The sequence below is a fragment of the Hemitrygon akajei genome, chromosome 3 (assembly GCF_048418815.1).
Source record: "Hemitrygon akajei chromosome 3, sHemAka1.3, whole genome shotgun sequence".
Classification (NCBI taxonomy): Eukaryota; Metazoa; Chordata; class Chondrichthyes; order Myliobatiformes; family Dasyatidae; genus Hemitrygon; species Hemitrygon akajei.
In genome coordinates this window covers 167,323,172-167,336,002 of record NC_133126.1, presented here as the reverse complement: position 1 = coordinate 167,336,002, position 12,831 = coordinate 167,323,172, and the positions used below count along the sequence as shown (strand labels likewise).

General features: G+C 39.4%; 1 protein-coding gene across 5 annotated transcripts in view; it reads left to right on the top strand.

Annotated features, from left to right (window-relative positions):
* Positions 1-12,831, top strand: part of sox2 (SRY-box transcription factor 2) — a 172,578-nt gene that overhangs the window by 60,893 nt on the left and 98,854 nt on the right. For 2 of the 5 annotated variants that reach the window (XR_012098387.1, XM_073041246.1), the window contains exon 2: positions 111-237. The exons of 2 other annotated variants lie outside the window; for them this stretch is intronic. Coding sequence is in view for 2 of the 3 variants with exons in the window: in XM_073041246.1 (XP_072897347.1) it covers positions 111-237 (127 nt within the window). In the remaining variant the exon portion in view is untranslated. Of the gene's footprint in view, positions 1-110; positions 238-2,606; positions 2,680-12,831 lie in introns of those variants that run through there. One more of the 5 variants, XM_073041248.1, reaches the window with a different exon arrangement.

The window sequence follows — 12,831 nt, the reverse complement described above, 5'->3', positions numbered from 1 at the left end:
CTTATACTTTCATTATAGAAACAATGTTCTCTCATATTGTCTTTCATCTTGCACTTATGTTATTCGTTAAGATTATATATCGGCTCAGAAGTTTTTTTCTTCCTTCACAGATTTTTTTCCCTTGTCGCTTCCTGAAGGCAATGATTTCTTGTGGAGATGGACTCCACAAGAAATCATCAACTGCGTTCATAGATGGCAGCTACTGCTACTGCCATATTACTGTGAGAAATATTATGGGTAAGTTGTCTTGAATCTGAGATCTGTACAAGGGCTCTTAAAGGAGGAGTTCCTGTTAACCTGACTTCAGTGGTTGGGAAGATATTGGAATCCATCATTAAGGATGTACTTGGACGCATGTGATAAAGTAGGCCAGAATCAACATGGTCTCCTTAAGGGGAAATCTTGGCTAAAAATCTGTTGGAATTCTTTGAGGAAATAACAGGCAGGATAGACAAAGGAGAGTCAGTGGATGTTGTTTATTTGGATATTCAGAAGACCTTTGACAAGTGGCCACACATGAGGCTGCTTAACAAAATAAGAACCCATGGTATTACATGGAAGATACTAGCATGCGTAGAAGATTGGCTGACTGGCAGGAGGCAAAGAGTGGGAATGAAGAAGGCCTTTTCTGGTTGGCAGCTAGTGACTAGAGGTGTTCTGCAGGAGTTGGTGTTCGGACTGGTTCTTTTCATGTTATATGTCAATGATTTGGATGACAGAATTGATGGCTTTGTGGCCAAGTTTGTGGATGATACAAAGATAGGTGGAGGAGCAGCTAGTGTTCAGGAAGCAGGGAGTCTGCAGAAAAACTGAAAATATGGAGAATGAGCAAAGAAGTTGCAGATTGAATATAATGTAGGGAAGTGTATGGTGATGCACTTTGGTAGAAGGAATATTTTCTAAAGGTGGGTGAATTCAAAAATCAGAAGTATTAAGGGTCCTGGAAGTTCTTGTGCAGAATTCCCTAAATGTTAACTTGTAGGTTGAATCGGTAGTAAGGAAAGCAAATAAAATGTTAGTATTCATTTCGAAAGGACTAGAATATAAATGCAAGGATGCCATGCTGCAGCCTTATAAGTTATTGGTCAGACCACACTTGGAATATTACGAGCAGTTTTGGGCCCTTTATCTAAGAAAAAATGTGCTGGCATTGTAGAGAATCCAGGGAGGTTCACAAGAATGATTCCAGGAGTGAAAGAGTTAACATATGAGGACCGTTTGCTGGCTCTAGGCCTGTCCTCACTGGATTTTAGGAGAATGAGTGGGAATCTCATTGAAACCTATCGAATATTGAAAGACCTAGATAGAGTGGATGTGGGGAGTATGTTTCCTATAGTGGGAGAGTCTAGGACCAGAAGGCACAGCCTCAGATTAGAGGGACATCCATTTAGAACAGAGATGCAGAGGAATTTCTTTATGCAGAGAGCAGTGAATCTGTGAATTCATTGCCACAGACAGCTCTGAAGGCCAATTCATTGGGTATATTTAAATGGAAGTTGATTAGTTCTGGATTAGTCAGGGTGTCAAAGGAGAAGGTGAGAGAATGGGGTTTAGATGTGTAATAAATCAGTTGGATTAGCAAAACAGATTCGAAGGGCTGAATGGCCTAATTCTGCTCTTATGTCTTAAAGAAATATTTTTATTCTGTGTTTAATGATTGCTCTAATATTTTGCATATGCCTGCAAAATAATCTACATTATGGTCTGAAAACTGTAAGAAAATGCCTCATAAGACACAATATTGAGCTTTTCTGAGGTTTCATCACATGGTCGTGGTGGAGAGGCTTGTGAGTTCCTGAGATCCTGAAAGCAATACCATCTGCAGTTTAGCCATCTGGCACTTAGGGTCACCCATGGTGGTAAGGTCAAAGGGAGGCTCCAGACAAAGAGTGATCCAACCAAGACCTCAGCGGTGAAGCTGGCAAAAAATAATAACTCATCACAGTGGCAGTGAAGGTGCAGGAAGTCTGTAGCAGTGAAGGGTCGCCAGTCGCCTTGGACTCCATGCCACTGGATCCTGACCCCGATCTGTCAAGGACTGTGTCGTGGCTGCACATGCGTCAGCCTTAAACAAAGATGCACACAGGCATTTTCTATTAAAGGAATCCACCCTAACTTAACTTGAGTGATCGCTCTACTTTTACTATTGAACTAAATTGAGTATGAAAGCCTTAGGTTCATTAATTTGTTGTACTAAGTCAGCCATTTCCAGTATAACTTGATTGGCTACAGGATTGGTACTGCAGTTAAGAGACAGTATCCCTGAGTTAGAAAGTAGGAACATTGGACAATGTTCCTTTTATCACTTGTCTCTCATGCTCCCAGCTGGTATTTTGTATTAGGTACCAGTTGGGTAGCTACCCATTTTAATTGTCCAGACAAACAAGTATATATCAATTACTTGAAACAATATGTGTATGTTTTGCACTTATAACTATGATTCTAATTACAGTGTTGAGGAGATAATTTTTTTTTTGGGGGGGTGGGGAGGTGGGAAGAGGAAAATAGGAACTTTAATGGTAGTAATCTGATTCCTAAACCTGGTTGGTTAAATGCTGTCTGTTTCACCCATTATATACATGCCTAATCCACTTCTCCAATTTTAGTTGCAGGACACGTATTACAGGTTGCACCATGAAAATTCACAACTATTTTTATTGTTGATGTGTAAATATATAAGTATATATTTCCCCTTGTTAAATCTGTGTAATCTTTTATGACAGTGTGCTTTATAAGGGTTCTGTATTTTAAGACCAGCAATAAATGATGTGTATTTAATCACCAGCCAAAGTAAACTGGGAAACTTCATAAAGGGAGTTGTGTTGAATGTCAGAATGTTACCATCTGGTATCTTGGACTTTCATCAACCAGCAACAAAACTGAGCTGTCAACCACACACCACCTCCTGCCAATCAAGGAGTGAGTGTAAAGAATCAAGAATGCAATGAAGTATAAATTAGATCCAAACTGAACAGCATGCTTTCTACAACTGGTGAAAATCCAAGTTATAAAGGAAGTAGTGATGGATCTTTTGACATACTTACACTTGAGTGATACAGTAAGAGGAGTTATGAGGAAAACTGATTTCCTATTGAAAGCCACAGCTGTTTCAATTGCAGCAATTCAGTAAATAACGGTTAGATCTTTTGCATAGACATTTGTGTAAATGCCTTTGCACAGCAAGGTGAATCACTAGTCACCAACTGATAATGCCTTCTCTCTCGGTTCAAAGTAGTGCATCTACTTTTCATTCTAATACTTAAGGGCTAGAAATAAACATTCGTGGGAATAGGAACTCGTTATAAATGTAGAACCTAATTGGTTATCTATAGTCATGCATGGTGAAACAGAGCATAATTGATTTCAGTATCTGTGCCAAGGAAAGAATATTTTACCCCATTGATAGGATATCTATAAGGTATAAATTAGAATATTAATTTCAATTAGTAGACCATTGCTTGAACATACAATTTTAATATGTATTCCCAACTACTTTTGCACTTGGCCTAAAGGGTCAGAGATCTTCTTTGTGAGAAAACAAACAATTAATTTAGTATCAAAATGTAATAGAATAAGACCATAGCAGGGGTTTGCCATTGTTCTGTGGGAATTAACTTCTGCAGGTCACATGTCACTGGTCAGTGACCCCAAGCTACAAAGGGTCAAGGATCAGGGAGTGAGTACACTTGGTTGTTTGCTGTGTTACTGCACTTAGCATATGCTCATCCTTTTATAGGAATAAATACAAAAGATTTTCATTCTTGGAAACATTTAAGTTATTTATTTTGGCAAATTTGTCTATTGTTGGTTTACTAAGTATCATCCATACAATGGAAATGCAAGTAAAACATTGAAGTGTATTCCCGTATGTATTTCATCAAGTATGGAATTTGTATCATATCAGTATCAGAAAGAAACATACTACTACCACTGTATGAAGCTGGCTAAGTTGCACCTTGATTTATATTTAAATAATCAGGTGCAAAGTAAATGGAGAATGGGTTAATCTGAAATGCACACCAAAAGAACAAAAATTAAACATTTTCATGAATGATTAGTTGTATCTGTAATCAGTTCTAATTTATCAATTATTTTGCACCTGAAGTCTTATTACTGGAAATGACAAAATATCCTAAGATTCCAGTTATATGGATGAAACATTTCAGCAGCATATTGACTTATAAATATAACATGAAGTCAAAAAAGTAAATAAATTAATAATTAAGAATTTACAATAATACTTAGAGTTGAATTACTTTATAAAATTCAGTCAATTGCACATATATTTTAAATATATAATTTCAGCTGTCCTTTCAATACCATATTTTATATTTCATTTCAATTAGTATTTATTTTGGAAAATGCAATTTCTTGAACACACAATTCATTCATATTTGAAAATTTTGTAACAGTAAACTTGACAGGAATGGATTTACATTATTTTGTATGCTTTGGCAAACTGGTGTTTTGCAAAATGCTTCAGGCTATGTCCTTAAACCATTAGAAAAGCTGCCACATGTCTTTATTGTGTATCTAGTTAAACTTTAACATTCCTTTCCAGCCAATGACTTTTGCATGAAAAGCCTTTAAAAGTCCTGACAGCAGCCATTTGCATTCTCTTTAGTCTATGATACCAACAAGCTGACACAGTCTAAAAGGTCCTTGAAAATGTAGATGACATCATATTCAGACACTACTGATTGATTAAGGGCCTTTGTGGCTACTTTGACCTCTGAATAACCAATGTTCTCAACTACAGTAGTACAGAAATATCAAAGTTGTTTCTTAAAATTCTCTTCAAGTTGTAGCAAATGTCCACTTGTAAAAGCCAAGAAGATAGAGCCAAATTTAGTAACTTAGAATTCTGTTTAATGGTGCTTGTTTAAATTTTGAAAGGTACAGATAAAGTTTAGTTTAAGGTTCTTTGGTTTATTTGTTAACTCCTCTTCCTGTGTACAACAGTCATGCAGATCAAAAATGCCTAGTATTGAATAAAGTGATACAAGAATCACTAAAGTTATCATTAGTTGCTCTGAGCCAGGGAACCCAGTGCTTTTTGTAGTGACTCCCATGAGAATGTGCACCTTTGTCGATATTGCATTGGATGGCATTTGATCTGACTTACTGCTTGCCTTCAATGTCCTCACTGAATATATTAAACGTCTGTAACTTTGCTGACTGGCTTGTCAGTTTCTAATGTGTAAGAACAGGATTAAATTGGATGGTGATGGTTTCCAGACTGATAACCCCACTCCTAATATGTTCCCATCTGAACTGAATGGATGCCAGAATGGAAAGTGAGTGGAATCTGGATAAAAGATGCTGTATAATAAATAGGTGTTCTCAGAAGTGCAGAGACTTTAAACATGTTTACTTTATCAAAACTACTTAAATGAAATGTGGAATTGACTACATGTCAAAATGCCTACTCAGAAATTCTCATATGCTGATGGCAAGTGACTTTAATGGCTAAACCAGACAAGAGGAAAAAGAATTAAGGCAGTATGGAAAGTAAAAGGATGTACCTTTATCCCAGCTTGCCTGGAGTATGTTAAGGTGGAGTGAAGTGCATACAATATATTTAATACGACCCAGTTTTCTAGGCACCATTTTAAAGTGCAATTGAGTAGCTGAGGTACTCACTAGAAGAATGAAATGCATGGAACTTGGGGTTCACAAATGTTATTCATTAAATCTGAGGTTAGCTGGACCCAGTATGATGACTCACTGCTGAATCTTAGAAATCTTTATCTAATGTACCAAGTAGAGTGACAAATAATTTTTTTCTTGTTACCCGTTGATTATTTCTTCCATTATACACAGTGATTTGAGCTCACAGTCAATCCTGAGTACCATTTTAGTCCCACTCCTTTGGGTGGAGCATCAGAATGAGCTGCAAGTGAGAGTCAGTCTTCATTAGACTACAGGGATGGTAGTACAGGTATAATTTACTTGGACTGAATGGAGCAACAGAGACCACTAGTCACTGGCATATTATCACTGATCTATTTTCTCTAATGCAAGATAACCTGCTGCTTTCTGGCGCAGAGAGTCAGGCTTTGCCAGGCTACCTCAGCTTTTAACCTCTCTGATGGAGATAGCTCACCATCCACAGTGCCCTGATAAATCAGGCATGACCATCCAAGGTATCCTCCTTTCTACAGACACCCAACATTGGCTAAAAGACTGTTAGTGATTGGGTCTAAGGCTTTATCACTGCCCTCAAACTGCTCTTAAATTAAGGAGAAAGGCTATCGCTCCAATAAACAGCAAGTGCATTGCTCATTGCAGAAGGATCAAGAAAATCCATGCGACACACACAAAGTGCTAGAGGAACTCTAGGCCGGACAGCATCTATGGAAAAGAATATAGTCGACATTTCGGGCTGAGACCCTCCATCAGGACAAATCCATACCAGTTCTGAGGAAGAAACCTACATTAGATAATCACCCTTCAGTTTTTCAAAATCCTCTAAGGTAGTTGCTTAGTGACAAAGCCAGCAGAGTGCACATGTGAAAACTCCAAAGCAATATCAGTACGATAATGGCAACTGGATCGCCAAGAGCATCACTGAGTGCTTTGCAGTGTTATTGAAGCAACGGTTCCAGCGCACAAAATGCCACACAGAAGTCTATTCTATCACTGCTTACAGAAATAGAGCTGTAGTCATGGCAACAGGTCCTTCAGCCCAACATATCCATACTGATTAAGTTGTCTATGTGCGCTAACCCCATATGCCTGCATTTTTAAAAGTTCTAAGTATATTTGATTATCAAAGTACATATATGTCAATATATAGAGTCATAGAGAAGTACAGCACAGAAACAGGCCCTTCAGCCCATCTAATCCATGCCAAAACCCATTTAAACTGCCTATTCACAATGACCTGAATCGGGACCATAGCCCTCCATATCCCCACTATCCATTTACGTATCCAGACTTCTCTTAAACGCTGAAATTGATCTCACATGGACCACTTGTGCTGGCAGCTGATTCCACATTCTCATGACCCTCTGAATGAAGAAGTTTCCCCTCATGTTCCCCTTAAACTTTTCACCTTTCACCCTAGCCCATGATCTCTGGTTGAAGTCCCACCCAGTGGAAAAAGCCTGCTTGCATTTACCCTATCTATACCCCTCAAAATTTTGTATATCTCTATCAAATCTCCTCTCAATTGTCTATGTTCTGAAGAATACAGTCCTAACCTATTCAATCTTTTCTTATAACTCAGGCCCTCCAGACTCGGCAACATCGTTGTAAATTTTCTCTCCTCTCTTTCAATTTTTTTACAAAAAATTTCCTCTAGGTAAATGACCAAAACTGCACACAATACTCCAAATTAGGCCTCACCCATGCCTTATACAGCTTCAATATAACATCCCATCTCTTGTACTCAATACATAGAAGGCCAATGTGCCTAAATCTTCCTTTATGGCACCTGTATTACCAGATGCATTTGTTCTATCACACTTTTCAGTGCCCTACCATTCACTGTGTAAGACCTACCCTGGTTGGTCCTACTGAAATGCAAAACCTCACACTTGTCTGCATAAAATTCCATCTGCCATTTTTCACCCTGTTTTTCCAGCTGATGCATATCCCTCTGTAAGCCATGACAACCTTCCTCACTGTCCACTAACGCCCCCAATCTTGGTGTCATCTGTAAATTTCCTTATCCACTTAACCACGTTATCATCCAGATCATTGATATAAATGACAAACAACCAAAGACCCAGCGCCGATCCCTGCGGCACACCATTGGTCACAGGCCTCCATTCAGAGAGGCAACCCTCTACTACCACTCTCTGGCTTCTCCCACGAAGTCAATGACTAATCCGATTTACTATCTCATCCTGAACGTTGAGCAACTGAACCCTCTTGACTAGCCTCCCATGTGGGACCTTGTCAAATGCTTTACTGAAGTCCATGTAGACCACATCCACTGCCTTGCCTTCATCCACTTTCCTGATAACTTCCTCAAGATTGGTTAGACATGACCTACCATGCATGAAGCCACGCTGACTATCCTTAATCAGTCCATGTCTATCCAGTCCCTCAGGATACTGAACAATAACTTTCCCACAACTGATGTCAGACTCATCGGCCTATAATTTCCTACTTTATGTTCAGAGCTGTTTTTAAACAACTGAACAACATTTGTTATCCTCCAATCCTCTGGTACCTCTCCTGTCACTCAGGATGATTTAAATATCTCTGCTAGGGCCTTGGCAATTTCTACACCTGCTTCCCATAGGGTCTGAGGAAACACTTTGTCAGGCCCTGAGGATTTATCCACCCTGATTTGCTTCAGGGCAGCAAACACCTCCTCCTCTGTAATCTGTAGAGGGTCCATGGATGGCACTCCTCACTTCTATAAACTTTGTATCCATCTCCCAAGTAAATACAGATGTAAAGAATGCATTTAAGATCTCTCTATCTGCTTTGGCTCCACACATGGATCACCATTCTGATCTTCCAGAGGATGAATTTTATCTCTAGCAATCCTTTTGCTCTTAACATACCTGTAAAATCCCTTAGGATCCTCCTTCACCTTGTCTGCTAAAGCAACATCATGCCTTCTTTTAAAGGTTCAAAGGTTCATTTATTATCAAAGGATACAACTCTGAAATTCTTCTTCTCTAGATAGCCATGAAATCAAGAAAGAAAATAATGGTAACACGGTAATCAACTCCCAAATTCCCCCTCCACACATAAAAAAAGAGCAAAAATGGAAAAGGCACATTGACCCTCAAATCCCCCTACCCCATACACAAGATGAGAATGATTGGTAGAAAAGAACAGAATAAAAAACAACTATAAGACTGGAAAAAAAGCTTATAGTCCAAGTCCATATCCAAAACGCTAGCAGAGTGATCCCACTAGCAATCCAAAGGCAGTCTCCTCTCTCTGATAGAAGAGTGATCTTACCAGACAGGCAGCCAGTTCTCACCCTCTGCATTCACCCTAATAGAGCAACCTCTCTCGTCACTTTAATCGGTGAAATGGAGTCGAACATTGGCTCGCGCCCCTTACCGCAGCCTTCTTGCCATGAGGCTTGTGCCCACTGCCTCTACCTCCTGGAATCCTCTCGGAGACTGCAGAGCACTGGAGCACCTAATTGATCTCCAAACTGCGAATCACAGGCTCCAATAGTTCCAGAATCACATTCAAGATGAGGAACAAAAGACATCCAAGAAGTGAAATAAATGGTTTCATGGTCTATTCAGAAGATGTCAACTGTAGGAGTGTTGACTGGAAGCCTTCCTGATTCCTTTCTAACTGTTTTCTTGCATTTCTTGTACTCCATAAGGACCTCTTTTGTCCCTTTTGCTTATACCTGCTGTAAAGCTCCTTTTTTCTCTTTACCAGGGCCTTAATATCTCTTGAAAACCAAGATTCCCTACAACTGTTACCTTTGCCTTTTATTCTAACAGGCGCATACAAGCTCTGTACTCTCAACATTTTGTTTTTGTAGACTCTCACTCTCCAAGTACACCTTTGCCAGAAAACAGCTTGTCCCAATCCGCACTTGCCAAATCCTTTCTGATACCATCAAAATTGGCCTTACTCCAATTTAGCATCTCAATCTGTGGACCAGACCTATCTTTTTGCATATTTATTTTGAAACTAATGGTATTGTGATCACTGGATGCAAAATGTTCCCCATCACAAACGTTTGCCACCTGCCCTGTCTCATTCCCTGATTGTAGATCCAGTATTGCACACTCTCTCATTGGAAATTCTACGTACTGATGAAGGAAGCTTTCCTGAAGACATTTGACAAACATTGTTCCATCTAGCCCTTTTACAGAATGGGATTCCCAGTCAATATGTGGAAGTTAAAATTACCTACAATAACAACCTTATGTTTCTTGCAACAGTCTTCAATTTCTTTACAAATTTGTTCCTCCAATCCCTAGGAGTGTTGGTTGGTCCCCATTAACATGGTTATGCCTTTCTTATTTCTCACTTCCACTCATAACACCTCACAAGTTGAGTTGTCCAGTTTGTCCTGACAGATCATTGTCAAGATGTTCTCCCTGACTATTAACACCAACCCTCCCCCTTTAAACCCTTCCGTTCTGACATGTCTAAAACCATGGAACCCCAGAATATCGAGTTGCTACTCCTGCTCCTCCTGCAGCCAAGTGGCACTAATGGCTACAATATCTTGAATTAATGTCTACAACATCATAACGTCATAATCAGAAGTAAAGAGAATGAGCAGCTTCAAGTTTCTGGGTGTCAATTTCTCTGAGAATCTAATCTGGTCCCAACATATCAATGTAGTTATAAAGAAGGCAAGACAGCGGCTATACTTTATTAGAAGTTTGAAGAGATTTGGCATGTCAACAAATACACTCAAAAACTTCTACAGTTGTACCGTGGAGAACATTCTGACAGGCTGCATCACTGTCTGGTATGGAGGGCTACTGCACTCTGGTATCTGAGCACAGGATGGAAAGAAGCTGCAGAAGGTTGTAAATCTAGTCAGTTCCATCTTGGGTACTAGCCTACAAAGTACCCAGGATATCTTCAGGGTGCAGTGTCTCAGAAAGACAGCATCCATTATTAAGGATCTCCAGCACCCAGGGCATGCCCTTTTTTCACTGTTACCATCAGGTAGGAGATACAGAAGCCTGAAGGCACACATTCAATGATTCAGGAACAGCTTCTTCCCCTCTGCCATCCAATTCCTAAATGGACATTGAAGCTTTGGACACCACCCTCACTTTTTTAAATATACAGTATTTCTGTTTCTTGCACGTTTTAAAATCTATTCAATATACGTATACTGCAATTTATCTATCTATCTATCTATCTATTTATTTATTTATTTATTTATTTATTTATTTATATATAATAATTATTATAATTTTTTCTCTCTCTTCTATATTATGTATTGTACTGAACTGCTGCTGCTAAGTTAACAAATTTCACGTCTCATGCCGGTGATAATAAACCTGATTCTGATAATTCCAGGTGTTGATCCATGCCCTGAGCTCCTCTGCCTTTCCTACAATACTTCTTGTATTGAAATATATGCAGCTCAGGCCACTAGCTGAACCATGCTCATCCTTTAGATTCCTGATTTTGTCTGAGGTCTTACCGACATCTGCCTCCACAACTTCTCCACTAACTATTTTGGCACTCTGATTCTCATCCCCTTGAAACTCTAGTTTAAACCCCAACATGCAGCATTAACAAACCTTCCCGCTAGGATGTTAGTACCCCTCCAGTTCATGTACAACCCTGAGATTCATTTTCTTGTGTGCATACTCAACAAGTCTTGGGTAAGAGTGACCATAATATGGTGGAATTCTTCATTAAGATGGAGAGTGACATAGTTAATTCAGAAACAAAGTTTCTGAACTTAAGGGTAACTTTGAAGGTATGAGACGTGAATTAGCTAAGATAGACTGGCAAATGATACTTGAAGGGTTGACGGTGGATATGCAATGGCAAGCAATTAAAGATCGCATGGAGGAACTACAATAATTGTTCATCCCAGTTTGGCAAAAGAATAAACCAGGGAAGGTAGTGCACCCATGGCTGACAAGGGAAATTAGGGATAGTATCAAATCCAAAGAAGAAACATATAAATTAGCAAAAAAATGTGGCACACCTGAGGACTGGGAGAAATTCAGAGACCAGCAGAGGAGGACAAAGGGCTTAATTAGGGAAGGGAAAAAAGATTATTAGAGAAAGCTGGCAGGGAACATAAAAACTGACTGTAAAAGCTTTTATAGATATGTGAAAAGAAAAAGATTGGTCAAGACAAATGTAGGTCCCTTACAGTCAGAAACAGGTGAATTGATCATAGGGAACAAAGACATGGGAGACCAATTGAATAACTACTTTGGTTCTGTCTTCACTAAGGAGGACATAAATAATCTTCCAGAAATAGTAAGGGACCAAGGGTCTAGTGAGATGGAGGAACTGAGGGAAATACATGTTAGTAGGGAAGTGGTGTTAGGTAAATTGAAGGGATTAAAGGCAGATAAATCCCCAAGGCCAGATGGTCTGCTTCCCAGTGTGCTTAAGGAAGTAGCCCAAGAAATAATGGATGAATTAGTGATAATTTTTCAAAACTCCTTAGATTCTGGATTAGTTCCTGAGGATTGGAGGGTGGCTAATGTAACCCCACTTTTTAAAAAAGGAGGGAGAGAAAAACTGGGGAATTATAGACCAGTGAGTCTGACATTGGTGGTGGGGAAAATGCTAGAGTCAGTTATCAAAGATGTGATAACAGTACATTTGGAAAGAGGTGAAATCTTCGGACGAAGTCAGCATGGATTTATGAAAGGAAATTCATGTCTGACGAATCTTATAGAATTTTTTGAAGATGTGACTAGTAGAGTGGATAGGGGAGAGCCAGTGGATGTGGTATATTTAGATTTTCAAAAGGCTTTTGACAAGGTCCCACACAGGAGATTAGTGTGCAAGCTTAAAGCACACGGTATTGGGGGTATGGTATTGATGTGGATAGAGAATTGGTTGGCAGACAGGAAACAAAGAGTAGGAGTAAACGGGACCTTTTCAGAATGGCAGGCAGTGACTAGTGGGGTACCACAAGGCTCAGTGCTGAGACCCCAGTTGTTTACAATATATATTAATGATTTAGATGAGGGAATTAAATGCAGCATCTCCAAGTTTGCAGATGACACGAATGGGTGGCGGTGTTAGCTGTAAGGAGGATGCTAAGAGGATGCAGGGTGACTTGGATAGGTTAGGTGAGTGGGCAAATTCATGGCAGATGCAATTTAATGTGGATAAATGTGAGGTTATCCACTTTGGTTGCAAGAACAGGAAAACAGATTATTATCTGAA